This window comes from Falco biarmicus, chromosome 7 (genome assembly GCF_023638135.1).
Source record: "Falco biarmicus isolate bFalBia1 chromosome 7, bFalBia1.pri, whole genome shotgun sequence".
NCBI lineage: Eukaryota > Metazoa > Chordata > Aves > Falconiformes > Falconidae > Falco > Falco biarmicus.
Genome location: NC_079294.1, coordinates 8,101,812 through 8,129,787, shown reverse-complemented (window position 1 = coordinate 8,129,787; position 27,976 = coordinate 8,101,812). Strand labels below are relative to the sequence as shown.

At 41.3% G+C, this 27,976-nt stretch overlaps 1 protein-coding gene across 2 annotated transcripts in view; it reads right to left on the bottom strand.

Moving 5' to 3' along the window:
- SPTLC2 (serine palmitoyltransferase long chain base subunit 2) overlaps positions 1–27,463 on the bottom strand; it is a 78,760-nt gene extending 51,297 nt beyond the window's left edge. For both annotated transcript variants that reach the window (XR_008822991.1, XM_056346125.1), the window contains exons 1-6: positions 27,277–27,463; positions 15,060–15,254; positions 6,754–6,908; positions 5,561–5,709; positions 5,100–5,224; positions 256–349 (exon numbers count right to left, since the gene is read on the bottom strand). Coding sequence is in view for 1 of the 2 variants with exons in the window: in XM_056346125.1 (XP_056202100.1) it covers positions 256–349; positions 5,100–5,224; positions 5,561–5,709; positions 6,754–6,908; positions 15,060–15,254; positions 27,277–27,402 (844 nt within the window). In the remaining variant the exon portion in view is untranslated. The remainder of the gene's footprint in view (positions 1–255; positions 350–5,099; positions 5,225–5,560; positions 5,710–6,753; positions 6,909–15,059; positions 15,255–27,276) is intronic.
- Between the last annotated feature and the right edge of the window lie 513 nt (positions 27,464–27,976).

Genomic DNA, 27,976 nt, shown 5'->3' with positions numbered 1-27,976 from the left:
TTCAGGATAAAAGTGTTAGAGGATGTGAGCCAGAAGAGCTTCAGGATAAAAGTGTTATTAGTTGAGAATGAAGATATCAAAAGATATCCAATTCAGGATGATTAAATTCTCAGTTGCAGCCATCTTCTGACCTTTCAGGTAACCAGCAATTGATTGCCTTGCATGAAATTGAATTTCCAACTATCAGAAGATAGATTAGAGTGTATCTGATCTACAACGTCTGCAGAAAGGTAGAGTCCACCATCTGGTACTTACTGTTGTGCTTAAAGATTCGAATAGTTGCTCCTGACAGTCTTGCTCCAAGCACTAGTGATGCATGATTCAGTTCATCACTCAAAATCAAACAGCCCTGAATTAGAAGAGGAAAGAGGAAGATATTAAAAAGGTTATGTTTCACAGCCAAACATATAACACCTTTCAGCTCTGAACTGCTTAGAGATCATTTAGGAAAAAAAAAACAAACACACTTCCAACATAAATGCAGCTAGTCGAGGCAAGACTTGCTAAGGAACAATCTGCAGCCTTAGTACGGCAAATAAAAATACACAGCTGCTGTTAACAGAAAGAACCACTTAAGTTTCACTTTTCCCAGAAGTCCTCCAGCCGAATCTGCCTGAATATCTCACATGAATCTCTCAATTGTGATATTCATCTTCCTCTGCAGCCAGGTAGAACAGAGCAGAGCAGCTGGCCGCCATTCACTCAGCAAGTCCACACTGGTGCTAAGACACAGCCCACCGAAGCCCTGGATTAAAGCCCTTACCAAAGTTTCACTATTTCATACATTAGGAGGTAAGCACTGACTAAACCCCATGTGTCCTCAGTGGTACCAAAGGGACTAATTTTCTTTAATGAACAGAACTATTAAGAACTTTCTAGATGGAGGTAACATACAAGAAACAGGAAGTGGAAACCAAAACCGCAGAGTGAAATTGAGTTTTCTGAAGCCATTAAACTTTACATTGAACTTGCTTGTTTTTTCAAACAAGGGAAGATACGTTCTTCAAATATCAAATCAGAATACATCTGTTTTGAGAGCAGCAAGCATTACAGGTCAGTAATGTACTACTAGGCTGAACATTTAGTCACAGTGTTATCACTATGGACTACTGGAACGCATACTGGGGGATTAGTTTGTACAAGAGCAATAATATTTCTAAATAACCTTGGCCCACTCCAATTACTATGCAAATCTTCCACAACTCCGTAAACGGTTAAGTTAAAAATCCAAAAGGCATGTCAAGATGCTGAAGATTTGATAGTAAACACGTGTTTGTTCTGTGTTTCTCTATTAACAACTGGTGGAGGGAAGAGTCAAGAACATTTCTTCCCTGCAATGAGTTACTAGAACGGACTGTGAAAAAGCATTGCCTACAGTTACACAAGGAGGTGTCACAAACAATCAGAGTATTTTCTCCACAATAAAGAAAATTTTGCACTAGAATTGTAACGTACCTAGAAATACTCTACAGCCTGGGAAAGCTCGAGACTGATTTTCCTCAGAAACTACACTAAATCTCAAGTGTTCAAACTGTTGTTACAAGGATTAACACTGCACATTTCAGCGACTGGCATAAGAAGCATGGAAATCTCCAGCTAGTGTTTGCTCTGTGGAACTACTATACCAGACCGAGTATGTATACCATGTCAGAGGGCATTGCTGTTAAACACTACTTTACCAAAAACTGAATATAATAATCCAGTACTAGTATCCTTCTTAAATGGTCAGAACCAGGAAAAATGATAGTTTAAAAAAAGAGAAGAGATTAATAGTCCCAAAGGAGCTTCTCCATAAAAAAAAAACAAATACAAGGCTTTTGGCAGAGAAAGTAGATTTAACAAATTGAAGAGCAGGCTCCCTTCACCCCTGTGTAACAGAAGAGGACATTCAGTTAGACCAAAAAAAAAATAAAATTTAAAACTGAAGAGGAAGTAAAGTCTAGTATTGTCTGCCACTAGAGAGAGGGCAAAGTATCAAAGCACACTGGTACAGCACAGCAATCACTGATGATCGTATGTAAAACTGAGTCCTGCTACTACAACAGTAAGACTTCAGTTGCATTTAGCAACAAACTAATAATTAAGAGAGCATCCAGAAGACTAACGCTAATTGGAGATCAGTCTACTGGTATCCAGAAAAATATATGCCAGTGAAGATCAGACTTCCCAATGCATCCTACAAAGCAGACATGGAAACTGATGTGAACACCACATCTTGTCAAAAAGCACTGCTCACAAATTGTGTAATTCAACCCTGAGCACTTAGTTTCACAAACTAACAATACATGGGAAATCAGTTTTCTTACAACCAAAACCAAATCCTTCAAGCACCGTTGCTCTAATTCCATTATCTCGCCTCTGTCAGTCCAGATCTATGATGAAAAGCTCTATGCTACAGCCAGTACAGAATGCTGTTATTAGCTAGTTACAGTAACATTAATGACACTTACTCCAAAACAGGCAACTTTTAAGTCCTAGCTTAGCCTCCAAATGGTCTAACAACTTCTGACTATGCAATCCTCAAATCTCACATTATTTGTGCTCTAGACTCAGCATACTTGGCAGTGACTGTACCAGGCAGCCAAAAACTTGGCTGTCAGCTGTGGGTCTCTCCTGCTGCAAACTGCCAGGTGCAGAAAGACCTGTTTTTACTGATGCTTTAACAGTGCTGAAACACAACTTTTAGTGTACACAAACTATACCTGTTTTCAGCACCTGCTTAGTAGAAGCTGCTGTTAACAAGGCATAGTGAATAAAGATCAACCAGGTAACGCTAATGAAGCTTTTGAATTCCTTTTGCTGACCAATGCTGAACCACCAGATTATGGGGTAGAGACAGATCCTCCTCGGATAGTCAAGTCATATTTGTTGCTATGAAAAGAGGATCTAGTAGCAACATAAACCAAGCGCCTCAGGATTCCACAGAGCAAAAAGAGAACAGCTGGTCCAGTATTACATATACGTGAGTAACTTTATTGCAGTAGTTTGTGTTACAAGCTAATTAAGTTGCAATATAGGTGCCCAGATACAATGTTAATAACTACTTGCTTCAAATCATACTCCTGACTGTCGAAGAAACTGCTTCTAGCCAAATGCAGAAGCCATTACTGATTATATTTGCCAAACATCCAAAAATTTGTGTTCCAAGCAGCTTTGCACCTGAAAATGTACACAGGACATGCAGAGAGACACAAACAGTAGCACAAATATGAGAGCCCAAGAGTTTAATCAAGCACGAGAGTTTCTGGCATTACTGAAGAGTCTACCAAAGCACTGCCAAACAGGCTGTGCACACACAGCCCATTGTGTACTGGGTGGTGCCAGAATTCAGGATTTATGCGAGTCTGTATTTGCAGACAATGATGAAAAGTGCAATGGGAAGCTGCTTCAGGCAGGCAAAAAAAGGTATTTAGTGAATGTTCTGAGCTGTGAAATGGTTCATTTGACAAGAACTCTTTTCTTCAGAGGAAAGCATTTTCTTTTTGGAGTATTCACCTGAGTATAAGGGCACTTCTAGTGTCACGAGGCAGGGGCTTCTTACTATTTGATTTAAAGTGCACAAAATCTAAGCATGCTCATTACTAACACAGTACAGACTGCTGTATCCATTTATAAAAAAAGCTGGTTTAGTAAACATCCAAGTTATGTGCGTGAAAACAGGTATGATACATGCCTTAAAATTCACCATTCGGATTCTCTCAATGGTTACAAAACCTGTTATAGTTCAAATGTGAAAACTAAGGAGCTGAGTAAGTTATCTCAAGGCTATTCTCATAAGATATTAAAGATATACAGTGGGATTCATATCCCCAGAAAAAAAGTTCAGTCACTTTGCAGTAATGGCCAATTTGTACTGACTTACAACAGACAGAAGTCTACTTAAACGTATCTGACCACGTGTGTTCTGAATTCAAAAGGTCTCACAGAAATCAAGAATTATTTTTCTGTTGAAGAGAAAATGTGGGAAGATAAAGAATAGAGAAATGCAAGTAAAAGATACGTCAGGAGTAACACACATGGTTCAAAATCATAGTACTGCTGAAGTACTTGACTTCAGAAAGACAGGATTTGAAGCACTGAATTTCTCTCTCGCATGGGACTCAAAAATGCCTTTCATTATGGAAAGCATCTGATACTTAGAACTTAAAAGACCAAAAGAAAAGAGATATTATGTAAACAGTGCTGCTTCATTATTACAAATAATATGCAGGATGCATGCAGGACGACACTACAACTAGTCAAGAAGAGATTTGCCAGGAAAAACAAGGCAGCAATTTTATAGTCTGTAGATACCGTAAATGGAAGAATTTACAAAGTGATCTCAGGAAGTGGAAAAATAAATAAATGGAATAGAGGGAAATAATTCGCTACAGAGGATCAAAGAATTCCAACAGGCTAGTAGTATCAGGCTAACAGCAAACCATTTTCAAGAAGAGAAACCAGTTCCAGTACTTGCACTGTTTTACTCTAAGTAGGAGCTAAGGGAACATATACATTGCATCAGAAGATACAAAGAGATTTCTTAATTTCATTTTCCAATAACTAAAAAACCCACGCAGGACACCCAGGCTGCATTGTGTACTGTTTTATGGGGCACACAGCAGACATCATCAGTCTTTGCATTTGACCTTGTTTCTCTCAAACAGCTTTTCTACTAGGATTTTGCTCCTTCAATGGAACGATTTTTCAGCTGTCGCTCAGAGATAATAAATTCAGTATGTACCAACATGCAATGCAGCTTATCTGTGTGTCTCACTGACACAATCACTTCATAGCATCTCAAGAACATCAAAATACCATCAGCCAATCAGCCTGTTAATCAGCCACCATTTCATACACTGAGTAGCCTGAGGAAGCGATCCTTCTCATGCTAGGCTCTCCCCCAGAAAGAGGGCAAGATCTGGACTGGTATTGGTCCCATGGATGCTGTTTCCCCAAAAAGATTTTTCCTGAGGTTAGAAATGCATACTGTGAGAGTTTCCACAGAGAGTATCTGCAGGGCTTGCCACCGAAGAAAACTAAAACCAAACAAGTGGCTTCTAGAAAACCCAACCAGCAGAATCTGTTAGATGAGCTTTAGCCAGTGACTGAAGCCATACCTTGCCAACTAAAGCAGGAATGTTCATAGAGTTGGTTGCAAACCCCATTCCATACGCCATTGCAGATTCCACACCTAGAAACCTGGCAACTAGCTTTTCCAGCTCCTCATGTTTGTCCAAGTTTCCTGCACATAAAACAGGTGAGAAATTCAGAGTGAGAAGAAGCTTTCACTATTGCTATATACTATGAGAAGAACTTCCACCAATCAGGCTGCTCTTTATTTAAAGGCCCATAAGGGAACACTGGGAAAAAATAATATATATATATATATATGAAAATAAGAGCGCCAACTGCTGTGCCATGCAAACTAGACCCAGCAAGTCAATTTGTCTCCCCTGAAGTAAAAGCTTCTTTTTTGATTAATGTAAAGTGTAGAACAAGTAAAGTTTCAAAGACCTGTGATCGGACTACAGACTTTGAAACATCTATCAGGGGAACATCCTATCTTGCTCCAACTTACCCATCTCCTGCCTAGTGCTGCACACTCCAGCTCCATACTGGGACAGGACTTTAGATGCTGCTTCTTGGCAAGTCCCAGCCTTCTGTGCAAATCCAAGGTAGTTGTAGGAACCCATATTAATAATGCCCTTTATCACTCTCCCCGTGTACCTGTGTTTTAAAAACACCATAAATTAGGACACCCACAATTAAAAAAATTAAATACACCAGAAGATTCTTATTTTAGTTTCTTAGAATATACACCGAAATGTTAAAAAAAATCAACAGAATCAACCATTAAGTATTTCAGTACTGCCCCTCATCAAACCAAAACAATCAAAGAGATGCTTTCCCTGCTTTACAGACTCAAACTAGCTCCCAGAAGGGTTTAGATTAAAAGGTGATTTTGCTATCGTATCTAAAATTGCTTGATGTTTCTCAAACCGTTTGTTCTTCTGACGTGTCTGCCCTCCATCCCAGAAATGTACAACTTTCTTCTCAATTACAAAATAAGATCTCCAGATCAATTAACTTGGCAGCCCCCCCTCAAGCAGGATATCCTCTAACCACAGAAAGGAAACACATCTGGCACTGCTATGTTAACAATACACGACAAGATTAAGGAAGAAGTTTAGCAGAAAAAAAGAGTTTTAATTATTCTGTCCTTGAAAGCCAAGGAGAGACATGACTAGTTTCACCAAGTTCTGTGCTGCAAATCTCTTCACATCAAACTTGTGATGCATGTTTGCAATTTGTAAAAATCATTGTCCTTGCATTTCTGATTTTGTTTCTACCGACTACTTCTGTTCTGACTCAAAACAATCATGTTAAATGCTGCTACCTGAAACTGAATTTACTTCAAGTGTCAGGACTGATTCTAAATCAACACAAAGTCACAAGTAGCAGTGCAATACAAATTATCTACTCCAGGTTCTGCTCATCGCACACAAAAGTATTGATTTTATTACAGGCATACACCCGTGAAATCTTAACACAGCTAGGAACCTTAGCAAACAGCCAAAAAATTATACACAAATCACCTCAGTAGCCAGATGTGTTTCAAAAGAGCAAAATACTTTGACTAAATTGATTGAACCACTGGAAAGCCCAAAACAAACACGAATCACTGGTTGTTTAACCTCACAGCTTCCAACTTGCTCTTATAGACCCGCTTCAAGACAGTCGTTGGAAACCTTTTCTTCATTTGTGACTCACGTGAATGTCCAGTTATAGTCATGAGAAACTCTCTCCATCATGTCCACTTTGGCCCCTGGCACACTGCAGATTGGACGGTTCCAGCTGTCCCGAATCCGCATGTAGAGGTTTCTGTTGTAGAAGTTTTCAAAGTCCTGGTACAATGGGACAAAGTCCTGAAATGCAAAAGCACTGAAAGTAACAAAGGAAAATATATATTACAGCAAACTAGAAATAAGAGGAGTAAGTTGTTTCTGTCATTTGGATGTAATTTATAAATAAATAAAATCCAGAAAAATCCAAGGGGGGGGGGGGACGGGACCCCAGAAAAAGTTAAATAGTTCATCACAAGCCCTGAAATCAAATTCACCCAAATTGGTTTTAATTCTAGAAATCCATGCCAGTGCAAAATTATTTGAAGGTGGGGCTGCAGCAAAGCTGAAGAGATTAATCTACTAGTGCCAAATTCATCCAGCTAGACGTGATTTCCAAACTTCTTCAACCTGCAAACATACCATGCCTAAGACTTCCTCAACAGTAGGTCCTTATTTGTATATAACTTAAGTAGCTCATAGAATCTCAAAGCCATCAATCACAACCAGAAAAACCAATCATGGCATTAGGTCACGCTTCAAGTTAGAAATCCTCAAAGAATTCTAACTTACAGCATCACAGAAACTGAATTGGGAGCTCCTAATGACACATCAAGGTTTTGTTCTCTGAACTCAAATGGGACTTGAAATACCTTGGCTCTCTTTCCAGCTCTTGCTGGGTAGTTGAGGAGAGCACCTCTCTCAAAACACACAATAAACCCACATGGTGAAATGCATGGGCACATCTCTGCAAGAGATTTGGATTCAGCCTTCAGAGTTAAACAAAGCAAAGGAATATGCAATTGCTTTTTGGTACCAAACAGTATGCATTGCTCTGCTGCATGCACAAAGAATTTGAAAACTGAAGTATTCTGCTGTATTTTACTCTGTACATAAGAAACAAATTGGATACAGCAGCACTAGCATTATTATAGAGATTACTGTTAGAACTTCCTACAATTTTTTGTTCTGCATCCAAGCTAATAAGATACATTATGGCATCTCTCTTCTGCACAGCTTATCGGCATTTAAGTCCCACAGGATTTCTTTGTATGAGCTTTTCCTGAATTCTAGCTTCCCTTCCAACGTTTTTCAGGAAAAGTGACTGTCTTGAATGGATAACACACAAGAATGTCAAACTAACTGTGATAGCAAGGACATCTGAGCACCCAAGAACATTTTTTCTGGCCTATTTAAAATGCTCCAAAGTCATGAGATTTCCTTATTACTATTCAAATAAAAAGGAAGTTTGACATTCAGTAGTGATAAGAATGCATAATTCATTTGCTACTGCTGGGGGGGGGGGGGGGGGGGGGGAAGCCTTTTTAATAATCTACAAAAGGAAAAAGTAGAATTGTAGAATTTAAGATAAAGGTAAGAGCCAGCATAGCACTTCCTGTTTTTCTTAAGAGAAATAAATGTAAACTTGGTGAGGGGCGTTTTATTTTTGGTGACAGGATAAGCAACACAGAGTATCTGTCCAAACAAATATTATGGTGCCTGACATTTGTACCACTGAAACAAAACCAGGAGCATTTATGTCAGCTTAACAACTCAAACAAATGGGCACTGACCAGCTTTTACGTAACAATGCTCGACTGCAGCAAGACCTTCCTATTTTAATGATTTAACAACTTTGTCCTTTCAGTTTGGAGTAAAAGAACCATCTAGGTCCACCCCTTTGCATCCCCCTACCAGCACCTGCAGAGGAAAGACAGTCCGAAAGTGCCGATTTCTAAGCAGATGTAGTTGCACCTAAGCATAACGACGTGCCAAAAAGGCACAAAGACACGATTTTTCATCATTTCAACTATGGAAAAACAATCAAATTTAGCCAGTGATCACTGGGAAATACACAATGAATAGCCAGGGAATCACAAGTGTGTCCTTTCTCAGCAAAGGCTGCGGAAACCGCATTTCTGTAAGCCAAGATGCATGGAAGGGCAATTATTTCTTCCACCTTCCTCTCCTTAAGTATAGTTTTGCATTATTTCACATGTCAGGTCTTTTAGAAAAGCACTTTGTCAAGAGAGATTGTAGGTCAGCTAATACAAAGCTGTAATCCCCTAGAAAATCATTAGTTTTCTAAAGTAGCTGCACAGCTCTAGCCTTCCTTGACTTCAGCATCTCACATTGTTCTAGGCAGAATGTTGGTTTTCAAGGCTGAATCACTAACAAACTGGTAACTTTCACAAAGGAGAAAAACATCTTGGTATTGACAAACGCATTCAGGAACTCCAGTCATACCTGAAGTTACATAGCTACTGCAGTCTATTACAAAGTGGTGATATGCATGAGAATACTTGTAGCAATATACTAACATCTCAATTCATGACACTAATCCGAAATAATTATCTACAAGTTACTGAAACCCTCTGTTACATAGTTTGTAGAGGTGTGGGGAAAGAGAAAAATCAACAAGAAACTGTGGCACATTAGAAGATCAATACCTGTGGGACTTGGACTTATGTCTAATTATAATCTACCGAGATCTTTTCAAGCATTTTCAACTCCTCTTAACCACCTTTGCATGAGAATTCAGCTTCCCAACAGTTACTCAAGCACACTATGTGACCCAGGAAACAACTGAGATTTTAGCCAACGTTCTTGGCTAGGACCAGAGGCTGGAAGTGAATCATCACACCAACTGAATCAGGTACGCCTGGGCTGATACAGTCCACTCTTACCTCAGGTTACTGATCAGATAGACCATGTTTTCTTTCGAAACCCAAGCTGGCAAAGCAGGAAGAGTAACAAGCTCAACTGGTGAGATAAAGACAACCACCCACAACAGGCTGACACCCCCAAAGTATACAATGCAAGTATGGTCTTACAAGCCAACAGGATCACTAAGTTTAGAGTGATTTAACTGTGAAATAAAGAAGTTCTCTGAACCTAATGGATTATTATATGGAAAAAAGGAGTCTTAAAAGTCAACAAGAATTCAAGGAACAAACGATGGCTGAGGGAATTAAGGTCTAATACGGAACACTGGCCTTAGTTTTTTGGGGGTACCAAGCTGTACCATTATAGCAAAGGGCTCTAAGTGAGGCATCAGCTTAATGCCAGCCCCTTTGTGGTCTGTCCTGCCCCCCAATAAACCACCTTCCGCTAGCTCTTATGAGAAAGTCCCTGGGAATAGGACAGGCAGGGAGTGTTATTTTGGCAAACATCAAAATTGGACTGTCTATTTCCTCAGTAATCCTAACCCTACCAAGAGGTCCTCATGACCCAGGCATCTCAGAACACCAAAACCAGAAATGGTAGCGATATCGTGCCTTTATAAACTAGTACAGACCTTAGCAGCTTGAAGGCCCTCTTTTGGAGCTGGCATGCATGACCATATGGTCTGCCTGCTACTTTAGGGGTTGTTTTTTATGTTTGTTCTGCTCCACCTTTCTACAGTGTGGCATTTCAGATAGAGAGTAGAGAGGACAGTACACCAAAAAGACCACTTGAATTCCTCATGCAAATCAAACTCTTTCAATCCTTGAATCAAGAAAAACAAACATTTGGGGAGGAAGGGGGGATGAAATCTATCAATCCATACTAAATCAAATTTTTAGCACGTGCAGCCGCAGTGCTCTGCTGCAACAGTGTCCTACCACTGGAAACAATCACTGTTACCTTTAAACGGACTTCAGAGCTTATTATTATTTTTCCATCAAGTTCTCATCCTATCAGATCAGATCAGACACTCTTTCTAGCCATAACAGAGCATAAGAGTATCAGCCTGAGACAGAACAGCTTCATTTGGAGGAAAAAATAGCCTAGGAGTGAGTGGTATCTTTGAGCAATCTTCAGAGTAAGGACACCCAAACAACTTCACAAAAGTGAAGGTTACACTGTTTCCAAACAAGGGAGCAAAAGCAGTGTGTTCTTTCATTCAAATTCCTATGAACTAAGCTAAGAAATCCTGAACAGCTCCATCCCTGTTGATTTCAGCCTAGAACATATATCCTGTTAGTAAGGTGATGCCTGATGAAGAAACCCTAGTGGTCTCCCAGAAGCCTGAAAGGCATAGTGATTTCAAGAAAGGGTGAAATAAGTGAAGAATAAAATTCTCCCTTGGGGTGCAGCACCTCAGCATAAGCGATATGGGAATCCAAGTTTTCATCATACTGTAAATTAATACTACAAGTGAAGGTCATAATGAGAGCTTTGTAACCATTAGCTTGGGGCACGGTGACATGCAAGTGTAGTTATTATGCTGCTTTTAGAGCCAAGTTTTCACAGCATTGCACCTAAGCTAACAAATGGTGCCATGAGCACCAGCTGGGCTTATCTGCAATTCACATAATGTGTTCCCTGCTAATACAAAACTGACTCTGAATGGAAATCAAGCAGACAATTGCAACAAATTTCAGGCTTCTAAAAGGAAGCAAAAGGACTAGTTCCATCTCACCACTACAGGAGTCAAGAAAAAATGGAGCAATGGCTGCAGGTAACCTTTATACCATCAGGAGGCCTCTGATGAGCTATACAGGTGCTAGGACAACACTGAGCAAAGGGCTCCAGTTTACTGCTACTGAAACACTCCTACAGATGGGATTCCTGTGAACAAGTGTTTGAAAACCCCAGGTGCTAGAAACATGTTTTAACTGAGCCAGCTACTGAGCATGAAGAGGTATATTCGAGAGCTACTGGCCCCATTTGCCCAGTTGCTGCCCTATACAAAGCATACAAGGTGATCAACAGGCAAATCAGACTAGAATAAACGTAAAAGTGATTTTCATCCTGCCTACACAATCCTACAAGCATTTGCAGATTTAACTACATTATACGACATTACATTAAATTGGGTATGCATAAATAGATTCTAGCGTAACTATGAACGGTCATGTTAATTTTGCCACTTACCCATGCCTAAATAAGGCTGATAACGCTTCAGAAAGGATGTGCTACATACAAAACACTCGTTTCCAGGAAAAGCCCAGCTAGATATATTTTTAAACAAAGCCAAAAGCCATCAGACTATTTCCTGGAAATCAGTACTAGCAAAGTCTGTCCCTCTTCACCCTTTTGTGTTCCAACAGTGAGTCAATATTAGGCTTTCCTGGACTCATTAATTTTAATGCAAGGCTCTAAAATTCCAAGGAATTTACTCACTGTCAGACTCTGTCCCAATATAGACCTATTGGAAAGCCTTTAAATTAGTCACTTGCGGTTTCTAGTTCTGACGCACAGACTAAGATTACAATATTAAGTGACAAGTCAAGGAAGGATTTGCTCTACTGAAATATATTGCCCTCTAAATCACACAAAAACTGAAGGTGACTTTTGGGGATTTCTTTTGTTTGTTTGGGTTTTTTTAGACTACATTTTGGATCTAACTTTACATTATGCTTTTAACTGTGATCACCTTCAGAAACTCACAACAGAAAATCCACATACTTCAGTTCAATGGCTTTCAGGACAAGTTCATTCAGCCCTTTATGAAATGCTTCCTCGCACTGTGTAATTCTGTTTTGCTGATAAAGCAGGTCGTCACACACTGTTCAGCTACACAGCTACTCCCACTGCCTTTGCTTTGAGCTTTTCACCTAAGCAATTATGAACTATTAAAGCTAACCCTTTTGCTTGATACTTAAGAAAATCATAATCATTTAGTTGGCTCTTTAGAATTTAAATAAGAAAAATGTTACTGTTCACACAGAGGTCACAAATCTGCCAGAGCAACCACAAGGCTCCTCCAATTTGCATGCATTAATTAAAAAAAGAAAGAAAAACAAAAAGCATGAGTTTCAAACTTTTTCCTGTGCACTTATATCTGCACTCACTTACCAGAAGATGAGTGGGCTGTCAGCCAGCAGCTTGAGATTTTCAAATATTTGAAAATCATGAGAAACTGATTGAAAACAAGTCATTGAGCACCCACCAGCCCCCTGCGGCACCAAAATACAACCTAGCTCCCACACCAGACTCACTACAATGTGCTCTCACCAATTCATTCGCAGGCAAACAAAGCTTAAAGCAGCAAAGTGTGAGGGTAAGTACTGTATGTTCTAGGCCTCACATGATCACTTTTCTCTTTGTCCTATATAGGAAACAGCTATTCCAACCAAAGCACTAGAAATGTGATCTGGGGAAGAACACCAGGCTGAGATTTCTTCAACGGCAAAACTTTTTTTTAAACAGGATTTCCTATTTTTCATTCTTACACAATATTCACTGGCACTTCTTACTAGCTCCATCCACAGATATCTTACGTACGAAACAAACCAAATACATGCATCTCTTCCCTGCAAGCCATGACCAACACGCAGACTCAAAGGGTTTCAATTCATCTGTCTGGGAGGTGTACTTGTTAAGCAAATGCCTTTCAGGGTAAGATGCAATGCAAAGTTAATTTATAAAAACATTTCAGGGTAAATTTCTTTCAGAACTAGGATAATCAGTTGCTAATAAACTCTGTGCTTCAATGTGCCCCGTGACAATCTTTAGCAAGAGCCTAATATCAATAATGTATTCCCTAACTAGACCTAGTGCCCAAGGTCCTCCTTTTGTACGCTCATGTGAAGTCATGACTGCTCCCACAGAAAAGGGCTACCGTAAGCAGTCCTGCACCTTACATAATGGTAACAAGTATTTCAAAAACTGTGCAACAGAAATTAACCACTACAGTACAGAGTAACTGCACCAACACTGCACTTACTCCTTTATAATCCTCAAGTACCATCAGTACAGACCAATATTTAAACCTTTATTCTAATGTCTTGGTAGATTTCTGCAACTGTTTGATTTTCCTCTTCTGTATCAGCTTCTAGTATATACACACAAAAATACAAGGGTGTCATGTTCCCAAGTGACACAAACCACCACAGCACAAATTACATTAATGAACACGTCAAGTTTCAAGCCAGCCATCCTTATTTGGATATTGTAACTGTTAAAAGGGGTCTAAGATTTTTACTTCCAGATTCCAGAAGTCAGTTCTGGAAATAGTGTAAATTTAAGCTCCTGTACTTTTAAACCAATATGAAATACCTATTATGCATTTAAGTCCTATGAGAATGTTTCTGTTTTGGAAATAAGCGCCTTATTATTAATCAGTTTAATTCTACCTCATGATGCTCACAAAAAGAAGCTACTGTAAAGTAACTCTAGGCATTGGTTAGTTTACTGCATCTTAGCTGATCTACCGTAATATGATATGCCCTTTACTCCAGCACTGCCTCCAAAAAAGCCTTCCTTTTTTTTTTCTTCCCCTTGATTATTTGTTTGCATTAGTGAGATGTCCTTCCCACCCACTCTGTCTTCCACTAGCCAACTGCTTTTCTGGCTGCACACAGAACCAGAAGCTGGGAAACAAACGCCCTTAATATTTTCTAAGCCAGGCTGGCTCCCCAAAGCAGTTGAGAAAAACAGAATCCTGATCAACAAGAGTAATAAGCTAATTCACTCTACCTTTGGAGCAAAGCTCACTGGTATTCTATACTGTGCTGAGAGAGCTCACTCTAAGCCTTAGCAGGAAATAGGCTGCAAACTGCAAGTTTAAACAGTAGCTTTCGTAACAGCAATTAATTCCTGTGGGGAATAAAAGCCTCTAGACGTATTTTACATCTACTCAAAATTAGGATTCTCTAATTCTAGATTAACTGCTGAAGCAGGCAAGATTTTTCACCTGGTAACAGAAGCTTTTGTGAATAGGTTTTATCAGGAATTACTTACTTTTGATTACTACCAGTGAGCCAGGAGTCAGTACCTCAGATTACTCACCAGCTAACCTGCTAGAGCTTTGACTCCAGATGAATTTAAAGTCATCCAGCTTGTGCTCTGGTTCTCATCCACAAGTTTTTCTTTGCAGCCACTTAGGCCTAAGAGAATTAATACCATGCTTCCAAATCAAAACCCAGCCACAGGAGCAGCATCAGAAAGCCTCCTACTGCTGTCAAACTCAGACCAGATCCTCTGGTAAGCATTTATTTAGCTGCTGATGCTGGCATATGCAGTCCCTCTCTCCCAAACCCTTGTTTCTGCAGGCAGGGCATCCCTCAGCAAGTTGATATAACCTCAGTGAGCGAGCAGCTGCATGGTGGTTAAAACATGACAAACTGTTGATGCAGCATTGAAACGCTATTTAGTTTAATGACACAGCAGTACTAGCATAATATTTGGGGCATCCAGAAGACTAGAAAACCAGCAGAAAACTGACCAACACTGCTCCCGAAAGAAATGCTCACGATCTAGCTTGACCACATCATTTCCCACCTACCATTATTTCCCAGCGGTTACCTTTTGTTCTTCTCTTTCTGTTGCATTTTGACACTTCTCAATCTTCCACTGCCGCATGAAATCTCGCAGATATCCAAAGAGAGTGAGAACACCATAGCCTACGTAGGTCAGCACAGCAACCAGCATTGGTGTTTCTTCGAAAGCTTCATTGAAAGGCCTTTTGTATAATCCTCCATTGTGCACAATATGATTTATCTATAGTAAATATTTAAAGAGAAGCAGTTGTGAGATACTCATTCAAGAAACGATATAGGCATTTCAGAGTAGTCCCTGCCCCTCCAACCAGCTATAAGCACTGCATCCCCCCCAGCCCAGCTCAAAGTACGTCCAGCTAGATCCAGCCATTACTGATAAATACCATCTGTTTCCATAGATGAGGCTGCCAAGTTGTTAATGTAACCAAAGTCACAGTTACTGATTTAGCGCAGTTTAATCTAACATCTCATTAAAGTTCTTTTAGGTTGTGAAGCTACATAGGAGAGCATCGCTTATATCAAGGCCAACCAAAATGAAAAAATTGCCTTCCCCCTTCACCAAGAACTGGGTAGGCACAAATAACAGTACAGTAAGGCTTCCCAGGCTTGCCACAAGTAAAAACAAAACAGAAATGAATAGTTTTATTAATCTAAACAATGTATTCTTAGAATTATGAGAATTGGAAAAAAAACCCTGGAAAATATCAAAATAGACTCAACTTTGGAAGCCTGTATTACTCTAAAAAAAACAAGCATAAGCTAGTCTCTCCGTAGCTGTCAGCCTAAAGATGCTGACGTAAATGCTATACTCATTCACGAGGCGGACATGACACCACAGACAAAAAAGTCATTGTATACACAGTTTCAACATCGCATATATGTCAGCACGCAGAACAAAGCAAGGCTTTCTGCATAAAATCCACACTAAAAGTCATCCTGCCACTTGCATACCATCTCCTGAAGGTAAGAACCTGACTGGTTGTTTAATACACGTGCATGTCCATCTCAAGTACTACCACTACAAAACACAGTATTTGTGAGTATTAAAGAAAAACTTCACAGCTACAAGGCAAGGGCTCACTCAACATAACACTGCGGGGAAAGCCACCATGGTTTTAACTAGATTACTTGTTCAAAGAACTAAGTTAAAGACCAGATCTCAAAAGTCAATGTATCAAAACATAGAAATTGCTATCTATATTCCTAAAAGTTACAGAACAGCTACCCTATAATAGAATTGCTACATGTGAAAGAACACTCTCCAAGACATAAATCCCCTATCTATAGCATTAAATATATACATATAATAAGAAATGTATTTTAAAAAATATTCTAATAAAAGAAACATCAACACCTAGGAAAGAGGTTGATCCTAAACACATCAAAAAAGGACAACAGCCAATAATTACTGAAGGGTGGGGGCCAGCAGACAGAAAAAACCCAGTTATTTACCTATGGCACTCCTAGTATCATATGGGAAAGACAGACCCAGAGTTGTACCAGCCTCTAACAGCTAATGAATCAATAAAGGCAGACATACTTGCCGGCCTCAGCAGACACTGCATTATTTGGAAAGTGACATCTGCTCGTCTCAGGTGCTGAAGCAAGTCTGCATTTCAAGCCTGGCATTAATATCTTGAAAGTAATTTTTCAGACAACAAGGGTGTGCTCTGAGGATACAATTATGCTATAGCTATGCAGTTACTGAGCATAGAGACTGCACCAGCACCTTCCTCCTAATACTCATTTCTACCTCTCCCCTTCTACTGACACAGACATCCAGAACAAAGTTTTAAGTAGAGCAAATCCTCTGGTCACGCTAGTTGCGAGGACTTTAGAATTGGTGCCAGTGCGGAAAAAACAGCAAAGATACAGGAGGAATTTCTCTTCTGGCAGCAGCACTTACCCAGATGCAGATAACTAACCTAGAGCATTTTGAGGCCAGGTTTAATAATGAAGTAGTTTTAAAAACATACTGTACACAGTAGTGGCTTAAGGTAGAAAATGACCATGCTTTGGAACAGGTGTAGGAACACCTGCTTACCACATTGCAGCTCAGATTATGGCAATTTAAAGCTTTAGTGGAGGCCACAGGTTCATACACTGTTTTCTTCAGGAACTGTGCCAGCCGAAGCAACTGCCCCTGCCCCACTCACTCCCACTTTGTGCCACCTGTGTCGCCCTCTGGCTTGCACAACTAAGGCTAATCCGATTTTCAGCACAGCATCCCTCCTGACACTGAACTGATCCAGGTTGAATACACAATGGTTTGCAGAAGGTTATTTATTAGACCCTAATAGTCTTTACAGCACTGCTCCACGCACAAACTCATTCGACAGATCTCAGCAAACAAGAACCCCCAGCTGTTGGGGAGAAAGGAGGGGCACCAGCACCACGACAATCAGCAGGCTTGATGAGCCCACACTGCAGAGGAAAAACCATGAAAGCTTTCTCTTCTCTGTTCCTCTCGGGATTCCTTAACTGTATCACTATGACGCCAGTTCATGAAACCATAGAATTTTATTGCATCCAGATCTCAGAAAGATCATGCACCAAAGCTCCAACTACTCCAATTTCATGGCTTGATGAACTGAAGTTGAATTTTGTGTCCCCACGGTGACAGACCAGGTTGTGAACAGCAGCTACTGAGGAGCAGGCATACCACCTACCTGCTACCTGGGGCTGTCTACTAGTAGCACATTTCTGGATAAGCAGACAGAAAAGTGGTAGTGACTACTTCGCAAACTATCTAGCATCTAATAAATAGATATCACATCAAAGTTTTCACGTCTTTTCCAGTAACTGGATGTTCATCTGGAGGAGGTGAAAGGCTACATCCTAAGGATATAGATCTGAGACTACCTAATAACAGAAAATAGCAACTGAAAAAATGCCAACAACAAACCAAAACCTACACACAATTTTAATCGGAATAAAAGCATACCAATTTTCTCCAGGTCTTTAGAGGTGTCTCTGCTTGTGACAAATGCTAAAACTAAACTAGTTATTCCACACAGTCAAAACGCAACATTTCACTGAGAAAGGCTCTTTTGGGAATACCTGTATTGATTCAACACATACTCTAATCAATTTCACCTCCCAGTGTTCTTCCACCAATGTGCATAAGCATTGTTATATATGCATATACACCCTTATACTCTCATGTCAGCTACCATGTAAGCTGAGAAGCTTCTACACCATCCTATCTGAATTAAACACTAAATACTCTGAAAGCAATTCCATGGACTTTTCATGAAGCATACAATGACTATAAATACACACTAAAGTGGCCTACAGAAGAGGCATTCGTAGCCACATTTTAGATACAAGCCTATTCAGTTTTCCAAGAATGCCTTATAAATCTGCACATTAGCCTTCAAACGAAGGCTTACATGCTGCGAGCTCCAACCCTGCTGCCAAAGGGCAGCAAGTTCAGTTCCAGAGACCAAGAGAGAAGGTGGCTACACCTTAGTAATTCAAGTCCTACCATAACGAAGTCTGCTGTGACCTTTGAACTAGAATACACTGCATATCTAAGTGGAGACCACAAAGAAAAGTCAAAGTTCACCTAAGTATATGGTTCAAAAAAGCAGGTGTGTGCTCACCTACATCTCTCTGCTGTACTGCCCAGACTGCATGTACACAGAAGAGCACCGTCACATCAAGGAACTCAACTGCAGGAGAAAACCAGAGTGCACCAGCCAGCTGGTTATGGAAGGCACCAAAGAGATGGCATTCCGAGTCAGCCACAGGTAACGCCTGTGTCGGGCCAAGCTCTTGGGGAAAGAAATCACATAAAACAGCATTGTAACTTGTTACTGAGCAGCAGCAGCATATAGCTACAGCTAGAAAGGACTGCACTGGTCTAAGCAAAACACATCAAGGGGTCTGATTATAAACATCTCCCCAACCTGCCAACAGCTCCAATTCATAAGATGTTACAGTAGGAAACAGACTTCAGATTTAGTTCATCCTGCAAATTAGAAGCATTATAAGTAGCACGATAGCATATCTAGTATAGGCAGAAGATGGGATTGTGGATGTACACTTGTACAGCAAAGCACACCCAACCTGATGTTCTTACCCAGCTACTGCACAAAGTTATGCTTTAAAGACCACAACAGCCTCCAGACAGCATCCAGTCTTGCAGTGCTTTAAGGTCAGGTACCATCCGAATGAGACTCCAGCTCCACAGACAGAAAAGATATTTCTGTCTATCCTGAGTTATTCAAACTCTTTAATGACATATATGGAAAACCCCTCACGTAATACCCCTGCTGCAGTTACCTTAGCATGATTAGGGACAGAACAGTGTCATCTGCGCAAAGATAGTTATTTAGGTCACCCCACTGAGCACAAATTCACACTAGAATGTATCCAATTGCATGCTTTGATTACAACCTTGACTCTCCTACTAGATGTGAATCTAACTCCTTTATCAGAGCGTTAAAAAATTGCAATCCATAAACCGCAGTAAACCAGCTTTTACCAGTACCCTTCGCTGTTTTCCATTTTTAAATTTGGACAGAGAGAAGGACCACCATACCTCACCCTGTCATGGATTTACAATGAAGGTTAAAATGAAACCAGCAGCTACAGATTTCAGTGGTAATTACGTGTTTGCTGCTGGCATTCAAAACAGGTCATGTATGAGACTGGCATTAATCTGAACCTGACTTTCTTCTCATCAAAAACTTCTCAAAAACAACAGGAAAAGGTGTTTCTGTATATTTGCTATACCTGTGTTAGCAAACAACTTGGATAAGATCTCATGACAGAAATCAGCAGATGCAAAGGAGCACACAAGAAGCCAAACACTCTCAGACTGAAGGGTACCATGCTTAACTTTCAAAAGCATTAAGTCGTCAAAGTTTTGTGAGAAGACAAAAGCCATACTTAAACACAGAATCATATGCAGACACTACTGTTAGACAACACACAGGATTTATCAGAGGGATCTGAATACATATCTTGCATGGCAGGCATATACTTTAGGGACAGAAGATGCCCCAAATGCAACACACAGAGCTCACAGTAAGAAAGAAGTACACAATAACTGGTGATGCTGCTACCCCAGAAACCCCCTAATATTCTGTATTAAGAGGCTTCTTCATTTTATGCTGCCAGGAAGAACAAAGTCAGATGAACCTGGCAGACTTCATGCAAACAGCTTAAAAGGATTATTTAAGCTGGAGCACAACTTCACTAAGTCTTATTAAAATTTAGTAGCTTCTCATTGCCACATACCACACACACTGCAGAAATTTTACTAGCAGCTTTGCAGCTTTTTTTTATTATTATTTTTCAGAAACTTAATGTGGAAGGCTGCTTCCACGAGTTAGCTACTTTTTTGTCAAAGATTCCTGCCAACTATAGAGAATAAAATGGCAAGATACGCGATGCCCATCCACTCTAGGATGTGCCTCAACTCTCAAAAGCAGTCATATTTATAATAAAGGATATGGGGAGTCAACACTACAGAAACTACAGCACTGAGAACTCCACACAGGCAGCTGCTCTAAGCTCTTATGGTATTCTGTGGTAATTTTACTGTTTGCCCTTTTTCTTGTGCTGCTTTGTTCTTAGACTTCAAATCTCAGACTATTGCATGGGTAAAAAGACAAAATACTTACTATCAAAATTAAAATGAAACTATTTGAATTGCATTTTAAGCTTTAAAAAAAAAAAACACACAGGAGGGAAATTTGTTTTACAAGACAAACTTTAACACTCGAGTGTATTCCAAATTACTCTTCTTGTTGGCCGGTATTATCAAATATTTTTATTTCCAAATGCCAAGAAATGTGGCATTCCTTTGTTAAGATGCATTTGCCACACCTACAGTATAAATCTTCACAACGTTTAAGTGTTGCTAAAAGGAAAAAAACCAGCCTAAACAAGTGAATGATGCAATTACGTTTGGGGTATTTTTGCTTACTACATACGTCTAACAATTTAAATCCTACTGAGAATATACTTTTCCTGACCTTAAACTACCTCTAAAACTAGTATGTTCCTTTATCTAGTACAGCGTTGTGACAGAAAATTCCTTACCTGCACGCTTGATTACTAAATGTGTTTTAAAATAAAGATTTCCAAAGACAGCACAAGTCTGCAGTGGTTTACCAACAAGTCAATCTCTAGGCTTTAAGATACCTCTGAAAGAGTTCCCAACATACTTTAGAATTGCTCTCACTTATTTTTACAGACATTTAAAACCTTTTACTTCCTAAACTTTTTACTTCCTGCCTTCTCAACTCCAAGTATTCTTCAAGACTATACCCTTCAATTATAAATGGTTCTTTTTCTAGGAGTGATTTCTTAATGAAGGCAAAAAAACCACCTGGAAACCTTCTTGAAGCTGGGCCCATGTTTTATATTCCTCCTAGAGAAACTGAAGTCAATAAATAATTAAGATAAAGCTTTTCTTCCAACAAATTGAAAGCATGACATTTAGGAAAAAAACAATGCTGCTTTACAGTTAAGACAGAAAAATACAACATGACATATCACTCAAGTAGTTACAATAAAGTTCATTTTACTTTTAAATTATAGCCTTTAAGGCTTATCACCAGCTAAGTTTAAAATGGCAGTCCAAATATAATTGAAAGATTTTAACACTTTATCCAAACTGACTTCTCAGTACCACATACTCAAATCTAAGAGAAGCCAGTCACACCAACCACTACCATGGGTATCTGGTTTTGCATTTGTTTTCAAACCGGTACAAATATACAAATTCTCAACGAGTACAACATTGGTTCTACATCTACTAATTTAGTATGGTGGTCTCAAATATTCATTTAGCCAGATCAAATGTGGCGTAGCTATTCCTTCCACAAAGGCTTACAGTCTTTTATAATTGAATTTAGTATTAGAAAAGTACCCTCATGCACAGGTATGCTTTTTCAGAAATAAAGAGTTTTGTCAATGAAAACACCTGAAGGAGACTGCAGTCTTTTCTAGGTCAGCCAGGTTTCTACTCAATTTAGTTTTATGTTACTGACACAATAAATGCACTCAATCAAAAAGCCAAGCAAGAGGCAAAAGTAATAATTTCTTTCCCCAGGCCCGATACAAGCCTCAGAGTACATGCTAGAAGGCCTAAGGCGTGTATTTTTACAGGGGTTCAAGGACTGAACGCTAATGTCTAATCCTGAGCAAACTTTCCCACAATTTTTGACTTTTTTTTTCCTGTAATCATGGAATAACCAAGGTTGGAAGGGACCCTCAGTGGTCGTTGTGTCCAACCCCCCACCTCAAAGCAGGTTGCTGAGGGCCATGTCCAATCTAATCTTGAACTCCTCCAAGGATAGAGATTCCCCAAACTCTCTGGGCAACTTCCTCCAGTATTTTTACCACCCTCACAGAAAAATTATTTTCCTTGTATGTAATCAAAATTTCCCATTCTTCCAAATTATATCTGTTGCGTCTCAGGCTACTGCCACACACGTCCAAGAATCTGGCTCCATTTCTCTACATCCTCCAGTCAGCTAGTTGAGACTTCTCCTCCTAAGGCTGAGCAAACCCAGCTCTCCGTCTCTCCTTATACCTCGTGTGCTCCAGCCTCTTCTGCTCCTTGGGTGCCCTCCACTGGATTCACAGATTCCCATGGCTATGTCAGCATCTTTCTGGGGAGCCCAAAAGGACACAGTGCTCAAGATGCAGTCTCACAAATGCTGAGTAAGGGTCAACAATCACTTCTTGCTGAATAAGTTCACAAGAATTAGTTCTTTAGGGTCAATTTTTTATCAGAAATATTTGCATTTTAAATAAGCAGGCAGATGTGGAAAAAAAACCACCCCACCTCACAATTCTGTATTCAAATTCCTTTTTATACCAGTAGATAGGGCAGCTACTTAACATCTTTGTCTTATCCTAACCTTCATCTGAAACAAGGGCTTATTCACATCACTGCTACCACCAACTCCCTGTAACAACAGAAACTTTCAGTATTTGTTGCACTCATCTTTGTAAGCGTGCTCTCCCAAAGAAGTTACATTAACCTGAATTCCAACAAAAGCATCTTATAGTCAAGATGAACCCCTGAGATGAGCCTACAAGCAGTATGACTGCGCTCTCTCAGAAAACCAAACACAAATCACAGGACCACACAAGCAGTTTTTAGCACGTACACACAAAAGCTTTCAGGAAAAAATATCTATGCTGTCCATTTTAATAGCTGCAAGCATTCAGGACTTGTGACATTTTAAGGGACTGCAAATCCTGTAGTCCTCCCACTTTCTTCAACCAAACTATCCCTTGTCTTCCTGAGGAAATAGGATGAAACCTTGTTTACAAAAGCATGTAAACAATAAGCTATCTGCAGATTACCATAGTACGTCATTTGAAGACCTTCTAGAAACATCAGGGAAATTAAAATTTGCTTGTATCATTCCAGCTCCTGTCTGACTGACTCAGAGATACTGCACACAACAGAAATTGAGAACCTGGTAACTAAAACCTACATTCCAATTTTTTTTTTTTTTGTTTGAGATTATTTCATCTTCAACTTCTAGAAGCACAACAAACCATTCTAAGGTGAGAAGCTCAATTAAGGAGTCCAAAAAAATACATTACTAAAAATCTGTTTACAATAATAGCTAGATTCCAATAAGTTATCATGGGAAAAAAGGGCATCTTGTCACATTAAATATGTCCCAATCTCCCTCTTCTAAGGAAGTAAAAAGTTTTCAGATGCAGTATTAGAAAACTATTACCCATTTGCTTCAAAGCAAAACACTCCAATGGCGAAATACATTCCAGTTTAAAACTGCACTGCAGAAAGAAAAAGCAATTTTCCCTGCACTCTTTATTATTCCCACAAGTGTCCTGACAGATCCTCAGTACTGTTTTTTCTATGAACTCACTTTAGACTCTCTCCAGCAGACCAGAATGACATAAAAAGTAGAATCGTGCACAACTTGATAAGGTAACTTCTCTGTTCTTTTATTGAGATTTGCTTTCTTTCTGCTGGCTGTGTTTATTTCCTCACATCATAACAATACCCTTTGAGATGTCAGGCTTTCATCTTACATAGCACAGTATTACACTGAAGCATTAAATCAGTTTTGAATCCATCCATAGATCACTATAGTTTCTAACCACGCACTCCCTTAGCTTAAGTCAGAAATGTTACTTATTCTTCTGCAATATCCCACAGTTTTTAATTGCTAGATGGTTCTTCCACCTTTGTCTTAAGGTGCTTATAGCGAGATTGTTGCATTCACTGAATTTTAATCTCTAAACAGATTAGGAATCAAAGTAATTTTAACACAGGATTTCCCAGGAAAGCAACAAAAAGAGCTGTTGTTTACCTTAGTATTTCCACAGAATGCCTTTTTAATATGCTGAAACCCTAACTTTAAATTATTACTTTCCTAGCCACTGATAATATCCCATTGATTTCCAAGGCAGCCAAAGTCAGTTACTGCACAGTCTTAATAGGCAGCCAAGTTCCTCTCTCTTCTCATCAAGGGGAAAGATTAGCAGTTCAGATCCCAGCAAGAGACAAATTAATACAAACTATTTAAAAATTAAGGTGAACAATTTCACCCTCTTCTGCTCATGCTGGAATAACAGTAAAGAGCCTGTGCTATATCAAATACCAGTCTCTTTCTGTGGAGGGAGTTGTAAGGAAAGCCTGAATTCTGTGCCATAAGGATAATACCCTTTAATACAAATCTTTTTTTACCTTTGTGGGGTAACCCAGCCCACTCGCTCCTCAAAACAAAACAAAAAAAACCCCAAAACTTACTCAGGTTGCCACAGCAGATGTTCTAGGTAGGGGCAGACTCCTTTTTACACATTGTTAAAAATGGGTTAGGCTTTCCTGTATTATCAAGCCCTGCAGGAGGGCACAGTGATGTACTACCCTATCTCTAAGCCCTCCTCTCAAAAGCTCCAGGCTTTTCCAGATAAGTTGCCAGTGATCACAACACTTCTTTATACCAATGGCTTTCCTTCCCCCTTCACTTCCCATTGATGTATTCATTTTATCTAGATGTCTTCTCGCCTCTTCAAGGACCCCATCATAGGCCTTCTTGCAATAGCATCTTTTTTTCCACTCATCCTTACTTTTCTGGTTTTTTTTTCTATTAAGTAGGAATTGCACTCTTACATGTAAGCTGCCTCCTTTTTGGTACTTGTTTACTTTGCATTCCACAGACCTCTCCGCCTGCACTCTCAAGCACTGTATGGGTATATACATAGTACAGACAGACACTCAACACGTGGTAAGCATTAACATCCCTTCTTCTGTGTAAAGGCCCAACAACCAAAATTCAAAAAACCAAAAGGCCAATCAAATAGCCAAACCTGTGACACATGAGCAAGTATATCTTTGGCAGCTCTAAGCTCCGATCACTGATGATGAGGAAGCTCTACAAGGCCAGTATTCCTAAATACTCACTTCTTCCAGTCAGGCTCCAACGTTTAGACTCTCATTTTGAAAGTCAGCAATCTGGCCCACATGAAATTATCCTGAAAAGAATGCAAGACTTCTAATTATAAATCTCTGCTTGACCAGCAAGCAGCTGCCAGAACAATATAAAACTTCCTTATACTTTTCTCACATCCTCTGACAATGCCACATTTGGGCTTTTTGCTAAGATTTCACATGACCACTTCCCCAATAAGCCTTCCTCACCCTTTAGAAATAGTTACCTCAAATGCCTCAGGCTTCCAAGACACATTTGAGCACAGTATCACATGCAAGGTACTAACTGAATAGAACATCTCATAAACCAGCAAGGTTTTTAAGCTGCTCGAGCCTGATGTTGACGGGCTGCATCTCCCATGTTTTCCATATACACAGCTGAACAAAATCCTTGAGGAAAAAGCTTCTTTACCACACTTTCCTGTTCTTCTGGAGCAGAAGAATGTAACTGTATTCAGATCACCTTCTTTAAAAAGCACGGGGAGGGGGAAACACTCATAGAACACGCATGTTCAGTCTTAATGCAAAGATTTACACCTATGGTTTTATAGTCAGCAGTGCTTGGTGTTTGCAAGGCACAACTACCAGTGCCATAGGTCCCCAAACCAGTACAAGCTGTCACTGCTGCCAAACGAAGGTATTACGCTGTCTTCCTCCATTTGTTCACTCCCAAAACTGTGTTATCACCTCCCCAGTGCCACAGGAAGACTGTAAGTGTCCGTCTAGTGAAAGAAATACAGTAAGTACCCTGGGTCAAAGTTAACTCGGGAGTGGGGGTGAGAAAGGGGAAGTTTACTTTTACCCTGCATCAGTTCTCATTCTGGTTCACGCAGTGACTGCACATGCCTACGCTGAAAAAAACCCAGAATGGGCAGCACAGGAGTGAAAACAAGGAGCAACAGGAGGAGTGACATTGGAGGAAGAAGTCTCTTCTCAAGCAGCTTTGGCTGTCCAAGGAAACGCAACCTGCTCCATACCACTGGGCCTGCCTTCACGAGAACCATTAAGAACCTTACACCGTAACAGAAAAGTTTAGTGTTTTGCAGAGAAACAACTGGAAGTCTGAAAGCACAAATACACACTGGTATCACAGGGTGTTAATGCAGCCAGATGGGAAGTGCTGCATCAACCTTTAACTCTTCTGTAGAGGGAACTCCCTACTCAAGGCTACCTGTACCCATAGCCCCATCGCCTGTAACAACAAAACAACGGTGAGAAACTGCCAAAGTCTTTTCTTCTAACGTACAGACCTATCGTATTATATCGAGGTTTAAGTTTAAAAGCTGTGCTGCTAGTAAAAGCCTCGCAGTAAAGCTACAGCAATGACTCAAGGGCCAGCCGGCTCACACGGAGTTACCAGCCTGGCAAGCGACCACGGGCCAGGCCCGCCAGCCGGGCGCTGACACCCCACCCCCCCCGGGCACTAACAGCCCCCCCCGGGCCAGGCCCACCACCCGGGCGCTGCCCTGCCCGCGCGGCTGAGGGCCGGGACTGGGGCCGGCACCCAAACCCGACCCGCGCCAGCCCACGAACGTCGGCCGCAGCCCCCCACCGCCCAGCCGGGTGGCTGAGGGGCGGCTGCAGGCTGCCCCGGCTCCGCAGCCCAGCCGGGGCTCGCACGGAGGGACGAGGCAGCGGGGCGGAAGCACCGAGGCGGCGCCCGCCTGGAAGAGAGCACCGGGGCCGGCCGGCCCCACACGCCCTGGCCCGCCACCGGAGCCCCCGAGACAAGCAACTACTGCCCCTCCCCCCCACCGCCGTTGCCAGCCCCGCTCGCGCGGCGGAGGGCGCCCGCCGTTCACACCTGGGTGTCGGGCGCGGGCAGGCCGCGCACGTAGCCGTTGCGGAGGCCACCGTGGGCCGCGCCGCTGCAGCCGTTGGCGCGGGGCTGAGCTCCCAGCGCCGCCGCAGCCCGCTCGGGCCGCTCCATCCCGCCGGCTCCGCTGCGCTGCACCCGCTCCGCCGCCCCCGCCCGGCCGCACCGCACCGGAAGCGCGAGCCGCCGCCTCCCCCAATCGCCGGCGGAGACGTCACGTTCAGGGACGGGCTCAGCAGTGACGCATCAGCGCGCGTGAGAGGATGGCGGCGCAGGCCGGGAAGAGGGGGTGGGGCTGAGAGACAGAGGCCCAATGAGAGTCCCGCATGCCAATCAGATGGGCGGGGAGCGAGATGGAGGAAGTGGCTTACCCAATCGCAAAGTGTAAAATTCGGAGGGAGGTGGAGACAGACGGTAAAAGTTATCCAATCGCTTGAAAGGGATGGAACCGGGAACGAGGAGAACGAGATGAGCTAGCTAATCACAGAGCGAGGTGGAGGGAAGGGGAGCGAGTGAATGGCAGGGTTTGTCCAATGACAGGAGGGAGGAGCAGGGCGGTGGCTGAGGCGGCAGCCAATGGGCTGGGTGGCGGGGCGGGCTGGTGGGGTAGGGTGTGAGGTGGCGGCCGTGAGGCGGTGGCGGGGTGTGCGCTGCGCCCGGTCGGGCTCTGGCCGTGTGAGGCTGCCCG